Below are 22,119 nucleotides of genomic sequence, written 5' to 3'. Positions count from 1 at the left end.
CCAGGTACTTTCTATCATACCTTATGGGACTGTCCCCAGATTATGCGTTACTGCGAGGGTATCATGGATGCAATTACACAGGTTTGTGGACCCCCTGTCTCCCCAAACCCCAGGACATGTCTTCTCAACATTTGGGAACCAATGGATCTTAAGAGTTTGATCAAAAATGGACGAACCCAATGATGTTGGTATAATCACTGGCAAGCAGTGCTTGGGAACCCACTAGGTGAGTAAAAGGCCCCTCACACACCAACCTAGTTGGTGTCATGCTTCATCATAGGGGCCCCAACCGGGTGGCCGAGCGCCTCCCGGTTGTGCTGCAACGCCTGACTACAGCGGAGCTGGTGTGGTGTGATAATGTGATGTGGTGAAGAATTAAGAATTAAAAATACCTCTGAGAATCCTCACATCACATTATCACACCACACCAGCTCCGCTGTAGTCAGGCATTGCAGCACAACCGGGAGGCGCTCGGCCACCCGGTTGGGGCCCCTATGATGAAGCATGACACCAACTAGGTTGGTGTGTGAGGGGCCTTTTACTCACCTAGTGGGTTCCCAAGCACTGCTTGCCAGTGATTATACCAACATCATTGGGTTCGTCCATTTTTGATCAAACTCATATATATTACAGGGGATACGGACGCACCCTTGCCTCCCTAGCTCTCTCATTGTTCTCCTCATATATTTGCAGCGCACAGCTGCGAGAGCCTCCTCTACTGACGACGCTCTTTTTTCCTTCCCCCCCCCCCCCCCCTCCCCCCCCCTTTTTCACTATGGCTGAAAATCCAGGTTTAGGGTTCACGTTGGACGACGTCAACAGTATACTTGACAATCCCCCCCTACTGGCAGATTTCAATCTGGCATCATCCATTGCCCAAACAGCAGATTGGGAAAATCTCAATGAGAAAAAACGCAACAGAATACGCACTATACTCCACGGAGTCATCCTGACGGAATACCTACGGAACAACACCGCACCTAGGGGCCTAATTGTCACCAATGCCCCCCGAATCTTCCTTGAAGATCCCACTTTTCGGAAAGATTGGGCCCAAATAGCATGGAGGTGCACCCGCGACTGGATGATACTCATCATCCAAACATCCAAACGCCTCTCTGATGCTTTTCTCATTGAAATTCAGGCTACAGAAACCCATTTCAAAGCTACACTTTCCTCATTCAAGAAAAAATTGGACGAAACAAATAAAGAAATAAATGAATACAAAGAAGGCCTTACACAAAGTAAGATTAACAAGTTCCAGAAAGACCTCAAAAGGTTCTCGTACGCCAAGACATACCCATATGCCGAAGCTGATTACCAACCACCAAACCGTGCAGACACAACAGGCACTTCATCAGATGATGATTCATCTGCAAGTAGTGGTTCTAGCAACAACAGCTACCGTAGACGCCAGCAAGGTAGAAACGGACAACCTGGATGGCAACCCCCATGGTCCCACGGTCCACAGGGACCCAACATGGCTTATCCACCCATGTACCAACCTGTACACCCCCAGTTCGGATACGGCTGGAATCCGCCTTTTGGACCTCCACCGCCATACCTGAACCAAAATCATCCACAGGCTTTTTTAGGAAGAGGCCGACGAGGACGCGGAAGGAGATGCAGAGGGAACACCGTACACTGGCAAGACAACCCGCAGCAGGGTGCCCAGACAAGGAGCCAAACCAGAGACCAACAGCCAGGCCCGAGCACACGCTGAGTCTTGTCACTAACCTCTCCAACCATGCTCTTACATCTACCGAAGTGGCCATCTTAGAAAAAGGCCTCGGTTTTTCTCCTACAACCAAATTGGACAAATTTAAATTACACTGTGAACTGGCGGAATTCTTCCGCAAAATCAAACTCAAGGCCTTTTTTGACAACACCCCCACCACCACTGATCTGGAAAACCAGGGGGACACAACCCTCCGAGTCAAATCCACATTCATGCCTCCACCTTGCTCCATACCTCCTGAGATCTTGGTATATGAGCAGACAGTGTACAAAGAGATAGAAGCTCTTAAAGAACCCCACACGTTCCAAAACACCAGCAAAATAGAACGCATGGCTCTTACGTCTCTGAAAAACAACTCCGACATTGTCATCAAACCGGCAGATAAAGGGGGAGGCACGGTCGTACTCAATAAGGATGACTACCATCAAGAATGTGAGCGCCTACTAAATGATACCAAGAACTACGAATTACTCACACACGACCCTACACCCACCTTGAAAATCCGCATAAAAACCATAGTGGACGATGCGGAACACTCTGGTCATATATCAAAGAATGAGGCTAAATTCCTCACTACCACACAAGGCAAAATTCCATATTTCTATACAGTCCCTAAAATCCACAAAAACAAAACCCCCCCTCCTGGACGCCCCATTGTTTCGGGCATCGGATCCCTACTTGAACCCCTATCACGATTTTGTGACCATTTCCTGCAACCACTGGTCCAATCCACCAGTACGTATCTTAAAGATACCAAGGACCTTCTAGGACTGCTAGCAGACTTAAATTACGATCCCAATACGTCCTTTCTTGTGTCACTCGACGTGGAAAGCTTGTACACAAGTCTCCCCCAAGACGACACATTGAGAGTACTAGAAGAGGCTCTAAAAGACTCCAATTGGCAACACAGAACCCCACCTTCTTTTGTACTGAAATGCGCCACCTTAGCGCTCAAAGAGAACTACTTTGAGTACCAGGGTAAGCTCTACTTACAGAAGTACGGCACATCTATGGGGAGCGTTTTCGCCCCCAGCATAGCAGGCTTGTATGTATTCCATTTTGAGACAAAACACCTTCTCAATAACAGCACACCACGCATTCCCCAAATCAAGTTCTACAGGCGATATATTGATGACATCCTCCTGATTTGGGAAGGATCACAAGAATCCCTGGCATCATTTTGCGAATGGATCAACACGTGCGACCCTAATCTGAAATTCACACACAGCGCAGACAGGCATAAGACCACCTTTCTTGATCTGGACATACAAGCAGCCTCGGGAGGCCTCATTAGCAAGACGCACTTTAAACCAACGGCCCGTAATTCCTTACTGCACTTCACCAGTTTCCATCCCCGAGTTCTCCGTGAAAATCTCCCATATGGTCAATTCCTCCGCCTCCGTAGGAATTGTAGTGACATCAAAGACTACAAGACACAGGCCACTGACCTCTGCGAGAAACTACACCAACGAGGCTACCCACACAAAATAACCAAGGCAGCCAACAAAAGGGCCAGGAACCAAAATCGTGATGGCCTTCTGGACAACTACATCAAGGAACCCACCAATCCACCACTGACATGCGTCACTACTTACAACACAGTAACGCACAAAGTTGCCCAAATTATCAAAAGAAATTGGAAAATACTCAACACGGGCAAACTCAATTGGGAACCTCCACTCCTATCCAACAAAAGAGCCCGCACCATCAAAGACACGGTTGTATCCACAAGACCACTACCCCTCCCCAGGCCCACCACTACGGTCCTCAACGCCTGGGGCCTTCCTAACATCAAAGGACATTTTCCCTGCGGCAACTGCAGCGTCTGCCATATCACAGAAACGACCAAAAGCCTGCACCTTGAACCCGGGAAAACATGGGAACTTCGCAAACACACGAATTGCAACACTGAAAATGTGGTGTACCGAATAACGTGCCCATGCAACCTTGTCTATATTGGCATGACCCCCCGAAAGGTGAAAACTAGGATTTGCAAACATCGCAGCACGATACGCTGCAAGAAAAACATCACCAAAATGACGAATCATTTTTTGGAGAAAGGCCACACCACCAACGACATGAGATGGGTAGTCGTGGAAACCCTGGACAACAACCTACCCAACATTCAGAGCCGCCTTTTCGAACAAGAGCAAAGATGGATTTATCGCCTTTCTAGCCACATAACTGGACTGAACGATAATTTCCCCTGGAACAGCCTGAGGAGACCGTAACCCCGTGCCTGCAATATCTGGCAGGTCCAATGACATTCAAAGCAGGATAATACCTGTTTAAACACTATCCATATCCCCACATCAATCAGCATGGCCCTTTCATTTTTAGGCATAACAGCTATTGCCCAAATACCAGCCTGCTACTAATCACCCTTGCCTCAGTACCTCAATTAGCCCCACTATCACTCCGTTTTTTGCGGCGAGTGCACACTCTTGGTCCTCTGCACATGCGCGCCTGATTAGCATTCTGGACGCACATGCGCCCCAAGCACTCCCTTTCCGCAAGCACAGACAATCAGCATGCCGGTCTGACACATGCGCAGACTACTCTGCTCCACCCGCGATCACCGGACTATCAGCACGTAGGCAATGGCTCCCGTTCCCTTATATTCCCCAACAACCACAGACTTCACACCATCCAGGAGCCGGGAGACCACAGTAGGTGCCTAGCGGGTGCTGCTCTCTGACCAAGTAAGGTGACGCGCGTTGTTAATTACGGGCATTGCCGGGCTACTTGATTGCTATTACTGCCCATTCTTGACTTTGTTTCGTTCCTTCGCAGAAACTGTGTTACGAGGAGCGCACTCCTCCCCTTCCTGATCAGCGATCAATACTCAGCCATAGTGTAATATTCCTTCCTTCTTCCTTTAATTTTTATTTGTAGCGCGTCACCAAAGGGTAATCGCCCCACTACTGTACTTTGTACCCTACACGTAGCTTGGTATACGCACAGCCTATTTAACTTGCAAATCGCACCATCGCTCACTCTTTGCGATCCAGCCCGGCTATTTTAGCCAGTGGCTACACAGCATGGCCATTGTTAGTTGCCTGCTACACCATTCAGGCACCCCACGAGGACAGTCCACACGCTCCCTGCTGGCCTCACTGTTAAGCTCATTGAGGACGTACCACTTAACATCGTGAAGCACCAGCCAAATAGTCGCATGTCACAGCGCGTGCGTTGCCACTTGTACGACCACCTGCCAACAATGATCCTTTCACAGTCAGTAAAAGATTGCATTTTATCTGTTGCGATTCCTAGCATTATTTGCTATCTATGTCTGTGTATTGTGCTTTTCTTTCCCACAGGTTTTTTGCTGCGTTGTCTGCCAATGAGCTGATATCGCTTCCACACACCTTAGCGAGTGTGTAGGTAAATTACCCTTTTATTTTTCACTATTCACGTGGCCCGATTTTGCCACTCACTGCACTTCCTGGTCCTGAAGAAAGCCCCGCACATCCTGAGGAGGGCTGAAACATGTAGACCACCCACATAGCCAACTACCTGAAATTGAATCTTTTTCGATAGTTGCTTCACATAATTTCTAATTTTAATATATCCTGAGCCGCCATTAATAAATTTCCCTCGGCAAGGATTCTCAGAGGTATTTTTAATTCTTAATTCTTCACCACATCACATTATCACACCACACCAGCTCCGCTGTAGTCAGGCGTTGCAGCACAACCGGGAGGCGCTCGGCCACCCGGTTGGGGCCCCTATGATGAAGCATGACACCAACTAGGTTGGTGTGTGAGGGGCCTTTTACTCACCTAGTGGGTTCCCAAGCACTGCTTGCCAGTGATTATACCAACATCATTGGGTTCGTCCATTTTTGATCAAACTCATATATATTACAGGGGATACGGACGCACCCTTGCATCCCTAGCTCTCTCATTGTTCTCCTCAACCAATGGATCTTAACCACGGACTGGGCGACTTTTGGTATGATGCTAGCTAAACGCAACATAGCTGAACTGTGGGGAGTACAGGTCATCCCCACACAGCGGCAATGGTGTAGTGATATGGACAGTGCAATGGTGGCTGAAAAGGCAGTTTTCGTCCACAGAGGGTGCCCTAAAAAATGGACTTGAGTATGGGGGGGAGGGAAGTGGAATGCTTTTAGAGGAAATATTTGTACCCCACCGCCTGAAGAGTCGGATCCAGACCTGAGTGAACAACGTACACGATCGATGTTATTCTTGGGTGACTTGTCACGACTGTGTACACTAAGGGGGGGGCATGTGAGAGATATGAACAATGCAACTTTAGAATGCAGCTGTATAGGTGATTGACACAACTGTGGATTTTGTACTTTATTTTAATTTCAGATTTCAGTAATCCGTATTACTTCATGTAACCAACAATAAAATGTTAAAAAAAAAAAAAAATATGGAATTATTTCATGAACTGTTGTAGATATCTTGTGGATCGGCCAATTGATTAGCCCTGTTCGTATTCTGTGGTACATGTTTGATGTATGTTGTGTTACGGGCTTCACACTGGGGTCACATTGCACTATTTTGCTACTGTTTTTCTGTAAATACTCTATTTTGTGTTTCACATAAACTCATGCTAAACCATTTCGGTTTACATGGTGGTGGTCTCTTAAGAGTTCTTTTGCATTAATTGCAATAAGGTTATTTAATCCCCAGTTATTTATGTTCTGTCTGAATGATACCAATGAGAACCACTTTTGCAGATAAAATATAATTTTTCCCTGGTTCCTATGGGTTTAAGAGTCGCTCTTATAGCCTTTAAGCCTACTGCTAGCTAAGCATAGGATGGCAGCATTATGGAAGCATACGGACGAAGTGCACATTCTGTTATTGGAGAAGTACTTAATGTTGATGCAGTGGACCCACAGACGTTGACAAGGTGTGGCTTAGATGTCTTGAGTCCTTCAAGAGACATTCCAGTCCTTCATCGGAAGATACTTGTTGGAGGGAGGCCCATCGGGTAGTCGGGGAGACTATTCCGGGCACCTTCCTACCGCAAAGTTATAGCCGAGCGCCGCTGAGAAGCCCCCTCGGGGAGGTCCTTCTCCTATGATCGTACTAGGCTCAGTAACACCACCACACAGGATTCAATAGTAGTTGCAAGATTAGATTCTTTATCGGCAGTAATACGGGCAATATTTACAGAGGGATCCTATCAGAGTCTCAATGTTCGTTAAGAGGATAGGGTAGCGGGACAGTCTTAGTACCAGCCAGGTACGGGAGGGCGCTGTGCCAGACCTTGGATGCTGGTCTCAGAGCGGCTCGGACGTGGAGAGCCGCGACGGCGTCTGCAGGGCTCGGATGGTAGTTCCTCTTCGGTCGAGCCGCGACGAGGTCAGCTGGGCTCAGGTGGTAAGGTTCAACAAGGTCGGGCCGCGACAGCGTCAGCAGGGCCCCAAAGGTTCGTGATGGTCTTTAAGCACGGTGGAGCCGCGACGTCGTCAGCAGGGCTCAAGTGGTGGTTCAGGGTGAGTCTTCTTCCGTAGGGTCAGCCGCGATCCGATCAGCAGGGCTCTTGACACCAGGATACAACTGCTGCCCTGTTGTCGGGTCGCCCCAGATATAGGACGGGAGCCCTTTGATGTCCGGACCCTTGCGCCCGGAGGGGGGCGGAGAGGCCGGGTAGGGAGCGGCCAGACGCCCAGCAGGAGAGGCGCCAGGCCCCAGAGAGCTGTGGGGCGGTCACACCCAGGTGTGGAGAGACGGTTGGGGGTCCCATCGATACTGCCCTCCGCCGGGAGTGGGAAGGGCTCACGTGGTATCCCCCGGGCCAGGGGTTGGCGTCTCGATGTCGGGCCTCGCTGGGACCGAGGCCGGGTAGAGCAGGGTCATACAGATGGTCACGTGGAGTGACGTGCAATCCAAGATGGAGGAGTCCCGATGTGCATGGGACCTCGTGCGGCTTACCGCGGGGAAACAGGACCACGCCACGAGGCCGGCTCCCACACGCGTCCCCCCCCAGCTGAAGGCAGGGAGAGTCACCCATCTTCTTGGGGGTTCTCCTCGCCGAGGCGGAAGAATCTGGACAGCCCGTCAGCATTGGCGTGGTCGTTGCCGGGCCGGTGTTCTACAGTGAAGTCCATCCCTTGCAGTGAGATGGACCAGCGCAACAGCTTGGGGTTCTCACCCCGCATTTGCATGAGCCACCGCAAGGGCCGGTGGTCAGTCTGGACCCTGAAGTGGGTACCGAAAAGTAGGGCATCACCCGGAAGTGGTAGTGACCATCGGGGGTAGAGAAAGCTGATCGTTCTTGTGCGCCGGGAGTGAGCTTGATCTGCCAGTACCCAGCGGTGAGATCAAAGGTGCTTAGGTAGCGGGCGGCCCCTAAGCGATCAATCAGCTCATCGGCTCGTGGCAAAGGTTGGGCATCGGTCTTGGTAACTGCGTTCAGGTCCCGGTAGTCGACACAAAATCTGAGTTCGGGGCCGTGCCGGGGGTGGCGGCCTTTGGTACCAAGACTACCGGGCTGGCCCACGGGCTGTCGGAAGGCTCGATGACTCCGAGGGCGAGCATCTTGGCGACCTCGGTCTTTATGCAGGCTCGGACTCGGTCAGGCACTCTATAAGCGCGGTGTCGTACCGGGGAGCTATCCCCCGTGTCCACGTCATGGACGCACCAGGGGGTCACCCCGGGCGTGAGAGAGAAGAGGTCAGCGAAGGGTTGCAGCAGCTTCTGGCAGTCATGGCGCTGTTCTGGTGTTAGGGTGGCGGAGAGGCGGACGCCCTCCAAGGAGCCGTCTTGGCTCGAGGACCCCAGGAGGTCTGGCAGGGGCTCGGAGTCACTTTCACCCCCATCGTCAGTAGCCAGCAGTAAGCTCAGTTCAGTTCGGGCAAAGTGTGGCTTGAGCCGGTTGGCGTGCAGGACCCGGAGGGGGTTCCTCGGAGACTCCAGGTCGACCAGGTACGTGACGGGGCTCTTCCTCTCAACTACCTTGAAGGGCCCGGTCCACTTGTCCTGCAGGGCGCAGGGGTCCACGGGTGACATGACCCAGACTTGCTGGCCTGGCTCAAACTCGACGGCTGAGGCATTCTCGTCATACCAGCTTTTCATGTCTTCTTGGCTGGCTTCAAGGTTGGCTTTTGCCAGGGCCCGGAACTTCCGAGTCTGGTTCCGCAGGGTCAGGAGGTACCGGTAGACGTCGGGCGGGGCACTTTGGACGCTCGCCTCCCAACCCTCTTTGACCAGGCTGAGGGGCCCTCTGACGGGGTGCCCATACAACAGTTCGAAGGGGCTGAAGCCCAGGGACTTCTGTGGTACCTCCCGGTAGGTGAACAGGAGGCAGGGCAACAGGACATCCCATCTCCTCCTGAGGGGCTCTTCCAGGCCCTTGATCATCCCCTTCAGGGTTCGGTTGAACCGCTCGACCAGTCCGTTCCCCTGGGGGTGGTAAGGGGTAGTGAATTTATAGGTGACCCCACATTGTTGCCAGAGGGATCTCATGTACTTCGAGATAAAGTTCGTCCCCCTGTCGCTCACTACTTCTCGGGGGAACCCCACCCTGGAGAAGATGCCCATCAGGGCCCGGCCCACCACTGGAGCTGTCACAGTGCGGAGGGGGACAGCTTCTGGGTATCGGGTGGCGTGGTCGACCAGTACCAGGATGAAGCGGTGGCCCAGGGCGGTTCGGGGGTCGAGGGGCCCCACGATGTCGATCCCCACTCGTTCGAACGGGGTGTGGACGGCTGGAAATGGTTGTAGGGGGGCTTTCACTCGTCCCCCAGTCTTCCCGCTAGCTTGGCAGGTCGGGCAGGACCGGCAGTGCTGGTCCACGTCTCGTCTCATTCGGGGCCAATAGAAATGGGTCACGAGGCGGCTGTAGGTCTTGTCCCGCCCTAGATGTCCGGCGAGGGGCACGTCATGTGCCAGGTTCAAGAGGAACTCTCGAAATCGGAGGGGGACCACCAGCACCCGGCCGGCCCCTAGTTCGGCGATTTTCTGCTCGCTATACAATAAGTCATTGTCCCAATAGACCCAGTGGGTTCCTGTGGGGTCCCCCGCAGCCTGCGCGGCCGCCTGCTGTCGGGCCCCCTCGAGGGACGGGCAGCCCTTCTGCTCTTGCTGGAATTGTTCGCGGGTGGGGCCCCCGTCGTGGCGCCACTGGGCCAGCTCGGGGATCTCGCTGAGGGGAGCGGCCTCGTTGGAAGAAAGTTCGGACGGCCCGGCCTCCTCGTCAGGTTCCTCCGGGCCGGAGGATGTGGATTGTTATGGGCCCGCCGGCTTGTCGGGGGCCGCGGCTGGCTGGGTGGTCATGGACCGAGTGGTGGCGCAGGCCCACTCTGGTAGTCCTAGCATCCCCAGATGCTCTCGGCGCTCCACCTGGGCCCAGGGGGAGCTCTCTAGGTCGTTTCCCAGGAGGCAGTCCACCGGGGCGTCGTCGCGGACAGTTACTTTTAGGGTGCCGGACACTCCTCCCCACTCGAAGGGGATTCGGGCCATCCGGCACATGCTCTCGGTGTTGTCTGCGGTCCGGACAGGGCAGAGGACATGTGGCAGGATCTGTTCGGGGGTCACCAGATGACAGCGGTCATACTGGCCCCAGTGTCCCGGAGGGCCTCGGCCAGTCGCCCGTTGATGGTGACCCACTGTTGGTACTTCTGGGTGTTGCTTGGGATGGTGGCTCGGGGCACCATTTCTCGGGAGCCTAGGCATACAAGCGACATGGCGGCGGGTTCCCACTCGGGGGACCCGTCGTCGTGGTTTTCCTCCTCGTCCTCTCTCTCTCCCCCAGGGCTGCGGCGGCTATTTGTCGGGGAGGTGGCCCTGTGGTCCCGTTCCGTCGGTTCACGGGGCAAGCCGGGTCGCTTGCATAATGGCCGGTCTGCTGACATCCGAAGCAGGTCACTGTCGGTCGTGGTCCAGACCGGGCGATAGGGGTCCCTCTTCGGCCCTGGGTCGGGGAAGCGGGGTTGGTTGCTTGCCCTCGTGGCGGACTTCTGGGCGGCCCGGCTGGGAATTCTCGACTGAGGTGGGACCCCCCTCCTCCGCCTCGCTGGCGGGGAGGTCCCGTGGTACTCCGGGTGTAGTCCCCCACAGGGTTCCGGGGAACCCGGGTGTTGACCCATCGATCCGCTTCGGCGGCGAGCTTCCGGGGCTCGGTCAGTTTACTGTCCAGGAGGTGTTGCCTTAGTTCCACAAAGCAGTTGTTGGCGAGGTGCTCCCAGACAATGAGGTCGAACAGTTCATTATATGAGGTGACCTTGCTCCCTTTTATCCATCCTTCCAACGCTCGGCTGAAGAAGTCCACGTATTCGACCCATGTGGTACCGGGGATCTTCTTGCAGTCCCGGAAGCGTTGCCGGTACATCTCGGCCGATAGTCCGTAGCGTGTGAGTAGGGCTTCCTTCATGTGGTCGTACGAGGTCATCACGAGATCTTCCCATTGTGAGGACTTTCCGTCTGTGACAAACTGCACCACCCAGTTTGTTTTCCTACAATGCCTATCTAGCCTCTAAGTCCCTACATAAATGTTACACATCTCGCATGGATAATTGACCAAGATGTCAAGTTGGGGTAGCTGAAATTTTTTGCATGTTATTTGAGCGTGCAATATTGTGGCTGTGTGTTGGATAAGTGTGGTGACCCAGTTAAGGTTTGCTGTGGGGGATGTGATGGGTTTCTCACTGAAACGGTGTGTTCTGGGTTTATATCTGAAGCCTAAAAAGATAAAGGTATGTTGTAGATTTGAGGCTCCCTGCCTGCTTCACACCAAAGGATGCCTAGCTATAAATTGACTACAGAACACTGGTCCGTCCTATGGCTCGTGCTGCTGTAATTACATTGGCTGTTGCTTGTGTCGGAGACTGCTAGGGTGAGAACAGACAACAGGTAGGCGAACTACATGCAACACTGGGCTAACAAGACAGTTAGGAGATGTGATATTTATTTTTGTGGGGGGAGGGGTGGTAGACGAATGACACCTTGCAACAACGTTTGTTTGTTTTTCTTGCGATATGCATACTATTTCAGTTTGCATACATGCACCACGTCGCGGGGAGTAGTATTCCCTGACAAAATGCTTTTTTATGGAGAAATCTATTGTTTTTTGAAAAGGGACTTGCATCTCGCCTCTTCTTTCCTGGCTTCTCATTGGTTCCTTTGCGTGACACTTACCTTTCTTCCATTTCTATTGGCTTTAGCATATTTTCCTTTTATCAATGCTTGTTTCTCCTCTGCTTCTCTTATCAGTTTCCCGCTGCCAAAATACTATTAACATCTGCTTTGGTGGAACTATATTTTCATAAAGTTTTGCCTTTTGCATCATATTTATATAACAATTTATCACTCTGAGAGATTAAGTGATTTGCATAGAATCACAGGATGTTGCGTGGCACCGCGCAGACTTTACTCTGGATCCCCAGCTCTCGAGTCAGCAGCTCTGGCTGCTGCGCCACATCCTCTCGAATCCCGTGTTTTCTGCCAGGGAGCGCTTTCCTTCTCCGGGACATGATTGCTGAAAACTGCTCTTTATTCATTACATAGGCGAAAACGATGCATTACCAATGCGAGTTTGATCTTTGCTATGGCTCCAACACACTAAGATGCATTGACTCACCTGTTTTCTCAAATGTCGCGCCTCCCACTGCCTGCTGGATTTTGTGTATTCTTTTTTTATAGATTAATAAAAATAGTTAACACATCACAGCGGATGACCTATTCACAGGCAGCAACGATACTCAATTTCTGAAGTTTGCCAGTTACATACCTTTTCATAATCCAAAAATAAATCCTGTTTCCAGTCGCACACCCTTGTCTCTTGCTTATCTGTACGCCCGAAACGAATCGGCATTAATGAATGTCGCAAGTACCAATCACACCGCCACACCAGAAGAAAATCACAGAACCAGAAAGAAATAGGGTTTAAAATCCTATTACCGAGGCTATCCCACCCCTCCAAACTCTCAGCAACGACCACACATATCTGCACCTTTTATTCCCGCTGCCTCAGCCTTAGGAACAAGATTTCATTGCATGTTAAGGAAGGTATGATGAAAAATGAGTCTTCACACTGATAGCTGAAACCATCATACTTGGTTCAATGCATATGCACATTTCTTCAAATAGTGTATTCTCCTGCAAGGGGGGAACCAAAGTGTTCTGGAATCCCAGTTGCAGTCATTAATTCCTGGATTGCCGCATACACACAGTTGGCCTAGTTCCCTCTCTTCTGCATAAGAAGTCTCAGCGGACTCGTGCCTGACTTGGGTTGTTGTTTTTTCATTAAGACATGCATAATTTATAGAGTTCTGCTTCTTTCCGCTTTTTGCTGTAGGGATATTCCTAATAATAAATGGGGCTTCCTCATTAAGTATGTGATAGAAACTAGAAAATGTTGCTCCATATTCAGATCTCATTCCTCCTGCCAAGTCCTGGTGTGAGTAAATCGTCTTGCATCCTATGGGGCATGCCATGTCGTTTCATCAGTTGTGAACACGGTGGTGCTTTTCGTAGTCTTGCTTTCATTAAATGTTTTCACCACAGCTAAAACTCCTTTATAAGTCGTTTTTCAAAGTCTGTTTCTTGTAGTGCAAACACAAGAGTTCCTAGATGTGGGATCTGGCTATGAATCTACCTCTTCTTCTCTTCTGGCCCAGTGTCCACTTAGCCTAGTCACTCCTTGCCCTAAATCACTTGTCAGACCTGTGTGACCCCAACTTTCCTTACCAAACGTCAATTCTGCCCCACCAACCCTTGCTTGCTAGCCTTTCCTGCCCTGACCTCTTGTCCATATTTAAGTCCTGCATTGCCCCTCACACTTCATTCCAGTTGTCAATCCTACACCCTTCCCATCCCTGCCCTTTGACTGTCCATCCTTGGCTCTTACTTCTTGACAACTTAAAACCATGGAAAAGCAGTAAGCATTCTGAAAGCAGCAACACTGCACATATTGTGTGAGTGTCCCTTTGGACAGTTTAGTGTCCCCCTAGACACTTTTTTCGCCTTACACAACACTTTAAATCAAGCATTGAAAGCAATCCGGAGTAACTATTGAGCCCAGCAATGGAGACGTGGTTGACCTTTCCTCACAGTGTAGCTGTGTTCTATGTTAGTTGATGTAAGCAGCTCTAAATGTATGACACTGTATTCATCTAACTGTGAGCCTACCATTTTGGAAAGGAAGAGTGCTCTGGAAGTCACCGAGGCCGAGAATTTGCCTTAACTTGCATATAAAAAGAAAGCTTTGAGTTGCAGTTGAAAGCCAGTGGTGGTATGAGTCAGGCTGCAGCATGTACACTAGGAAAATAGTAGGCAAGACCTAGATTCAGCTCCAGAGGTAGGGGGAATGCAGGTGGGTGGGCAGTTGTTCGGATTGCGTTGAGTAAGCCTAGTCAATGCGGACGTAGAGAAGATTGGTCTTTGAATAACGCCGTTTGAGGGGCTTGTCATGATTTATCTTATATAATACTCCTTACAAGCTGAAGAGACTTGTTAACATCAGTCATAATTCAATTTGATATTGAAGTAGAAATTGGGATGATATCTGCCGTTTGGACCAATTCAGTCTGACTGGTACTACAAGGGAGTAGTGGCTAATTCAAATTTGATAGCCCGTGTAAACTTTTGACATCTCTAGTTATGGGGTGGCTCACGGTGTTTCTAATTCTCCCCATACGGCTCGAAAGAAACACAGGCCCTGAACAGTTTAATGCCCAAATGACACATTAAGGATCCACTGAGAGAAGTTACGACTAAAATTTTTTTCATTGGTGCAGTTGCACACTGAGTGTATCACATTGATTACCGGAAGATCATCGAGAGTTTTAGTCCTCAAGAAGGTGGTGAAAATAATCTAGGTCACTGAAACGCATAGATAATTTTCTTTCCCATAATGAGCCTCAAGTGTACATGAAATATTGATTAACAAATGCACAGTGGCAACATAGGCTAGTTTCAAAGAGTGATGATTGTGTCTTTTTTTTTAACTCTTCCCATTATGTTTTTGTGCTATGTAACTTTTATTTGTATGTGCATTTAAATTTGTGATTATTTGTAATATTTACTATAGTTGAGAAAATTAAGTTTAACACAGGATTATACAATAAAATTGTTTATTTTTCACTTACAAAAAAGAAAGAAAAAAAGCACCTCCCTTAAAACATGAGTCGAATATATAAAAATAGGTTTTCTAAAATGTTCCTGGTTCTAAAGTAGTACCACAATGGTTATATCTTTTGAGTGCCCCCATTTGAACCCTACAGTGGATTCCAGACATCATTATTTAACAGCAATGTCCACTGTTGTATCAGGTATTTATTATTGCATTGTTGATTTGTTTGGTTTTGTCTTATTTGCTGTTTGAATGCGTGCTCTTTCTACTATAAAAAGTCTAGGAGAGTCAATTGTTTTTGGATCTTCATGAAACTGTGCCATATGATGCGTGTATAACATCGCCCCGGACCTCTTCACATGTGCTTCTACAGAGTGTACTGACAGTAATGCCAGAGCAGCAGTGGTATTTTAATCAGCAGTGGCGGTCGATAATTGGAGCTTGAGGGGTTCAGTGGGTCGCACAGTCACACCCATGCACACACACACACTTTCACATCACGCACTCATAGATACATGTACACTCCAAAATATAACACTTACCTTCTGCCACGTTTCTGGAGGGAAGCCTCGGAGATTACAGGAGGGTCGGGACTGCTGCCGTCTCTTGTTGGCTGACCTTCGGTCCGCCAATCCGCGAAGGTTGCAGTCCCTACCGCGTCACAGAGTGGGATCGGGTCATTGAAAGGTGCTGAGCCCACGCCACTCTGTGATGAGGTGTCACTGATACACTCAACCCTGGGCACTTCAGGACTTAAAACTGCAACCAGGTCCGAGGCTATCGATGAATCGCCCACTCGTCACGGGGAGGAGGGCATTAAGGTGCTTTGCCAGGAGCTGTGACATCTTCAGACCAGCAAAGCTCAGCACGGGCAGCCAGGTGCTTGTGCATTTAGTGCATTTAGAGCACCTGGCTGCCCGACCTTAAGATAAAGAGTGTATGTCAGACTGACCTTTCCTCAGCTTCGCAGACACTATTTATGTCCGGCAAAAGGTGGGGGGACGTGGCCGTTAGACTGGCTGCTGCTGTTAGCAGGTGTGTCTTACACCACTGTAGTGGCCAGTGCGTGTAGTACAGCATCAGGATGATCAGTGCTTTTGTGCACTAGCTAGTCCGTTCTCATCTACAGGACATTTTCTCTTATGGGCCTTCGTCTGTTTGTGATGTAGGTGCACCAAACGTTCAAGCAGTGCTGTACGTTTACATGCGACCACACATCAGTGGTTGCCTTTGATACATTAGTGTTAAGGAAGTAGTTTTGTTTGATACGATCTTCATATACTTATTAATAAAGTTATATTCTTTTAATCGTTTTCTTAAGCATATCTGCATCATATGTGGCATTTGTGTGTTTCGCAAGAAGCAGGAGCGCAATATTTTGAGAAACCAAGCTAAAAGTGGTTACGCCGACAGTAGTGATGTCACAATGTAATTTGGCACTGGTGCATGTTACATGAAGCAAAGAGGTATTGGAGCAGCAAGATAGCCATTATATGGTTTCACAGTGGTAATAAACATCCTAAACATTTGGTTGGTTCAAGTGATGCTAAAAAGATGAGTTCTAACAATATTTGAAAAAGAATTCCAGTTGAAAAGGCAAGTTCTAGTTGATTATCAGTAGTTTTGAATCTTTGTAGTTCCAGATAGTGGGTCTTGCCCCCTAGACGTTGTTGTCTGCTAGGTATGGTAAGCAGCTTGCCTAAATAAGGTGTTTTATGTCCGATAACTGCTTTGTAATTGATTCAGAAAGTTTTAAATCTGATTTTAACCAATGCAGATACTTCAGAATTAAAGAAATATAACCGTATTTACTTGTGGACAATACAATTCTTGCTGTGGAGTTCAAATTAGTCGTAATAGGGCAAGAGGATTGAGGTACACCAGCTAGAACAGCCTTGCCAACATCTACTTGATACATGATCAGGACATTAGCAGCTGTCCTCAGTTGGCCAGGAGACAGCAGGTGTTTGATCTTCTTTATAGAATGAAGGTAAATTTGGCAATTTGAGTTCATCTGTTAATAAGTGAGGTGAGCATAAAAGTTGGGTTGAATGTACATCACATTGACTTACTGTGGAGCGAAGTGATGGAGAAATATCTTTCACTTGGAGTTCAATAAATGCTTGGTCAACACTGTTTTTATGTTTGGTGGTAATTGGAATAAATTCAGTCTTTTAGGGGATTCAGTAGCAAAAAATTGCCAGTCAGGCATCGGTATCATAGTTTCATGAGGATGAATCAAGGAGTGATAATATAAATTACGCACAAAGGTTTAAGATATATTTGTGTCTCATCTGCATATTATTGAGTTTACATTCCTGACCCCTTCAGTATTGAACTTAGCCGTTAAAGGAACTAGTCAGAGTTTGTGTTAATATGGAGCCCTGATTTGGTTTATAGTAGAGTGAATATGTCCTGCACCAGGTGTCTGTTGGAAGATGCGGACTTTGACCACATGATTTGTTCCTGTCCGCGGCTCTCTGCTTATTGGGTTGGAATATTGGACATCGTTAACAGGGTGCTGTCCTGTACGTTGGTGTGTGCTCCTGAGGTTTGCCTGTTGGGCCTTTTCCCGAGACCTAAAGCCCGTAAGTTAGGACACAGGTTTGTTGATCTGGCCTTCCTTTTAGCTAAACGACAGATGGCGCTTGGTTGGAGATCTGCTCATCCCCCTCTGGTGACCTTACGGGAGGCGGATGTCTCATGTTGGGCTAGAGCAGAGGAGCGGGCCTGATTGCAGAAGACAGGATTACCAAACTGCGTCGACCGTATGCGGAACCATGGGGAGATATCCTTAGAGCCTGGGAGGCCCGACATGTATCTGACCGTTCTGAGGGAACCGACTCGCCGGAGTCCATGGTCCTAGGTTGTTCTAGGTGCTTGTCACTGGGGGATCCCCCTTATCCCCCTCCCGCTTAGGGTGGGGCGTTGTGCCCCCCTCTCCCCTCCCACCTCCGCTTGGCTCCATCCCTCCACTATCCCCCTTTCTCCCCCCGTCTCTACCTGGAGAATCGTTACATATTTTATCTCTTATATAGGAGCTCGCCCACAACCTCTCCTGTTTCTGGGGCTGCGAATTGCCAAATAATGTGGAGGTATTCCAACTTCTTAAGCATGTTAAACTGTCTATTATGTGGATTTTTCTTTATTTCTGCTTGTGCATAAAAAGTAAATAAAACAGATTTTCACAAACAAAAACAAATATGGAGCCCTGATTCATACCACATGCTATTGCACTCTTTCAGAGATGCCCTCTATTTTTACCAGATTTATGTCAGTTGGTTAGAAAATAGTACGGCAATCTCATAACACATCCACAAAAAACCCATAAGTTCAAATTTACTCAAATTCCTGAAAGCTAAAGGAAATCAACAGCTGTACCTCTAATTCAAATCTCTTTCTCTCTCTCTCTCTTTCTCTCTCTCTCTCTTTCTCTCTCTCTTTCTCTCTCTCTTTCTCTCTCTCTCTCTTTCCCTCTCTTTCTCTTTCCCTCTCTTTCTTTCTCTCTCTCTCTCTCTCTCTCTCTCTCTCCTCTCTCTCCCTCTCTCTCCCTCTCTCTCTCTCTCTCTCTCTCTCTCTCTCTCTCTCTCTCTCTCTCTCTCTCTCTCTCTCTCTCTCTCTCTCTCTCTCTCTCTCTCTCTCTCTCTCTCTCTCTCTCTCTCTCTCTCTCTCTCTCTCTCTCTCTCTCTCCCTCTCTTTTACTAATCCTAAATTGAACTGGCATTTGTGTATTAGTGGCAGAACATTTCATTTCTGTGGTAGGTGACAAATAATCATAGTTTAGCAGGAGGGAAAAAACCACTCCCATAAGGATAGGACATTGCCATGTAGAAATATCCCTCGCAGAACCCAGTCTGATTAACCACTGCTTTGCATAAGTATACCTAGAATGTTTAATTCTCTTCCCTGGTCCATCTGCTCCTCTTTCAAAAACTATCTAGAGTCATTTCTCGCGTGCATAACACAAGTGGTCCTGTTGGCCTGTAAACATAAATGTTACTGTCCGTGTTGCATTTCTTTTTGCACTCTTATTTTGTACCTTGGTTTATACAAAAGCTCTTATCTCATGTCATTAACGCTCCTTTTTTTTCCTCTTTTGGTAGGGGTTCATATGTGGCTTTTCAATAGCTACTGGAGCAGCTTCAAGACTGGTATCAGGATATGACAGTTATGGAAATATTTGTGGTCAGAAAAATACAAAAGTAGAGCACGTTTTCAACAGCGGCCTAGACCAAACCACGCGCAAGTGAGTGGACTTTATTCTGGTGTAGATTATTCTGTCCAGGCATATACATCACTCTTGTTCTGTGGTGGGCCTTCGAACCTGCCACCAAGTTCTAGATTTAATGGCAAGTAAGTGTTTAATTGAGAAGTATGGAGCCTACACTCTGGTAAGTTGGTACACCTGGGAAATACAATTTGGAGTTATTTATTGAAGGCATTCCACATTCCTGTGTTCTCGCTATGTTAGAACATCACCTTTTGACCACCAATGGAACTGTTCAAAGATTAAGGCCTGATCCACAAACTGCACTTAGTAGTACATTGTGTAGTACTACGCAGTGTTGGTTTGGCCTTTACTTATATGTGCGGTGTTCTCTTCCCCAACTGCTGAATCTCCACAAGTGGAACTTTAGACTTTAGTCGTTAATATGGAAGACTCAGTGGAATGGGTGGTAAAAGAGCCAGACTTCATGATAAAGGGGATATGATTAGGTGGGGGTAAGAGGGATTCAGTGAGGTATGTTGCCCACCATTCAAGAGCAAGCCAATTGCATTACTCTTGGGAAGGAAACAAGTATCTTGCACTTTTGTACTAAGTTTACACTTGGAGTTAATGTATACTGAAGGTAGTAAATTTACTACAAAGTGTAAATGTACTCTAAAGTGTAACGTACTTTTGCTAATTAGCCATGTTGAAGTCTGGTCAGGAGACCATGAGCGCCCTTAATGTTCTTCACCAGCGCACATAGAGTGGTATGTTGTCCTTGATTACATTTTTTAGGTCAGTGAGTTTTTATGTTGTAATTTGTATTTACTTGCTGTATTTCAGTAATTTCTTAAATCCATCATATCCCACTAACTGAAAGCACAGGACCCCCGTAGACTTCCTCAGTCTTGTTGTTTTTGTTTACAAAACACTGGTTGTGCTTTCTGTGAGCGGATGGGGCTCAGGAGGAAGGCCTTTCCAATCTTAAACTCTGAATCTGTGGAATTTGCTTTTGCCTCAAGAGCAAGGGGATGCTGAAGGATCCTCAGTACCCTTGGGATGCCAATTAGTATTTGTTTCACCATAAATATATACCATATGACATGGGGAACTGCTGGAAACTCACAAGTGTGGATGTTTCTCCTACAGTCCCTTCAGCTTGGAACCCCAATTACAGTTCCATTATAGAATCGCACACACCTCCTTACCTTATACAAAACATAACTTATGTGAATATAGAATTATTTACAAGATGTATGTATAATTGCACAGCTATTAAGAACTATATACAACACTTATGTTACATGCATAATCTTGGTTGCAGCAGCAACATGAATAGATGGGCAGCTGATTAAAACAGAGTATATCCTTGCAATAACATACACCAATATTGCACTCAATTCCACAATGTTCCCTCAGTTGGTGGTAAAATAGTGCACTTCAGCATTCATACTCTTCCATCATGTTGGAGGTTGCAAAGTTCGCTTCTCCCTTGCTTCATTAGTCATATCTGTTATATCTTTCTTTACCAGTCCTTGGTCTCTATATTCCTCGCTCCCCCATATTGGAAGCTTCACAACTTTGCTCTTGTACCACACATTTCCATCTGATAATTCCACAACATACTTACCCATCCATACAAACTGTCAGTAAACCAGAAAACCGTGGAAACCCCTAAATTAGTTTTTTTTCCAAACTTACTTCTGTCCCCATCTCCAGCTTTGAATGCCTTCTTTCTTCGAAAAACTATGTTGTATACCCCTTGGTTCAACTTTTCTTCTCGACTCAGTGCCTGCTTTCCTACCTCCCTTTTTCTCTTTATTAGAGAACACTCGCCATTGCTACCAGGTGTTATGTGATATCCCTTCCACATCTTTCGTGTTCAAAGCTAGGTAGAAACCCTCCGTCAACACCCTGATCCGTCATTCCTCCCATACCAGTGCTCTCCTGAAAGTATACAGATATTCTTACGTTTTATTCCATGATACTTAAAAAAAATAAAACCTCCATCCGCTGAAAATAATTGGACACCATTGTCCATGACCAACTAACCGTCCCTCATAAATAAGCTCTTTAAGGGACATGATTGTCTCTTTTGTGTTCACCTAGCAAACAAATGTCATCTCTGTCTGTTGTGAAAACCAGATCCACCACTACTAAGGTATGCTTGGGAGAGGCTCCAAGAACGTCGGGTGATGCTGAAATGTCTAGCACAATGTTCTTCTGTGCCGCTCAGGTAATTCAACTACCTCACATGGATACCTTGCCTTACATTGCAACTTATCTATTCACACTCAGGCTAGGCTGTTACTTACTTACTTTTTCCTCCACACTACAATCTAAAACTGGCCACAAAAAGTCCATCTTTGGGTTTAATTTTTGCTCACACCACTCATTTTCTGATTTACCTTTGCTCACACAGGCATTGTGTTTTTTGCCCCTACATTTCTGAAATGTTTGTCCTATTTTGGGATTGGTTTTACCAGTTTCTACGTGCCCATCAAACAAATCAATAAAGTGCATCAATCATTTTTATTTTGAAGTTCACTTTTGGTTTAACTATGGTTTGGTGGCCTGTCTTTCCTTTTATACTGTCAGACTTACTGTCATTCTGCATGAGCCGTTTCCTCCCTTGACATATTGTTCCCTATTGCCTTGCTATTTGAATGCCCTTGTCCAAAGTCAACTTTTCTGTCAATAGTAAATTGTAGTGAAGTTTTATGTAAGAGGTCTTGGGAATGAGTTGTTCCCTAATCAGATTGTCTTTAAATGGTCTATGATTGCATGTGGCAGCTAAAGCTCTCGAGGCAGAAAGGAAAGAACTGACTGGTCCTCCTGGCATTTGCCTCCTACCCACAACTTTGTGGCTGACCACTATTTCATTTGCTGTTTTCCTGTAACTTGCACCCATTTGGCAAATTGCTTACTCGTATTCATCCAAGTTTTCTCATGCTTTCTCAGCCACCAAAATGGTGGCAAATGTTGGAAAAGGTTTTAAGACTTGGCATTCCTCTGCCCTACAAAGTGATTTAGCAATGCCATTTTCTCTTATCAGTAAATGTCATCTCCGATGGCTTCTACATAATCTTAAAAGCTCTCTTTTCAATGTCTCCTTTCTAGT

The 22,119-nt window shown here is 47.7% G+C and overlaps 1 protein-coding gene across 2 annotated transcripts in view; it reads left to right on the top strand.

Annotated features, from left to right (window-relative positions):
* SLC44A1 (solute carrier family 44 member 1) overlaps positions 1–22,119 on the top strand; it is a 419,880-nt gene that overhangs the window by 175,692 nt on the left and 222,069 nt on the right. For both annotated transcript variants that reach the window (XM_085641304.1, XM_085641303.1), the window contains exon 3: positions 18,892–19,034. In XM_085641304.1, the coding sequence (XP_085497430.1) occupies positions 18,892–19,034 (143 nt within the window). The remainder of the gene's footprint in view (positions 1–18,891; positions 19,035–22,119) is intronic.

This window comes from Triturus cristatus, chromosome 2_2 (assembly GCF_964204655.1).
Source record: "Triturus cristatus chromosome 2_2, aTriCri1.1, whole genome shotgun sequence".
NCBI classification, from domain to species: domain Eukaryota; kingdom Metazoa; phylum Chordata; class Amphibia; order Caudata; family Salamandridae; genus Triturus; species Triturus cristatus.
Note: the sequence above shows the minus strand (reverse complement) of the source record. Positions and strands in the feature narration are given on the sequence as shown.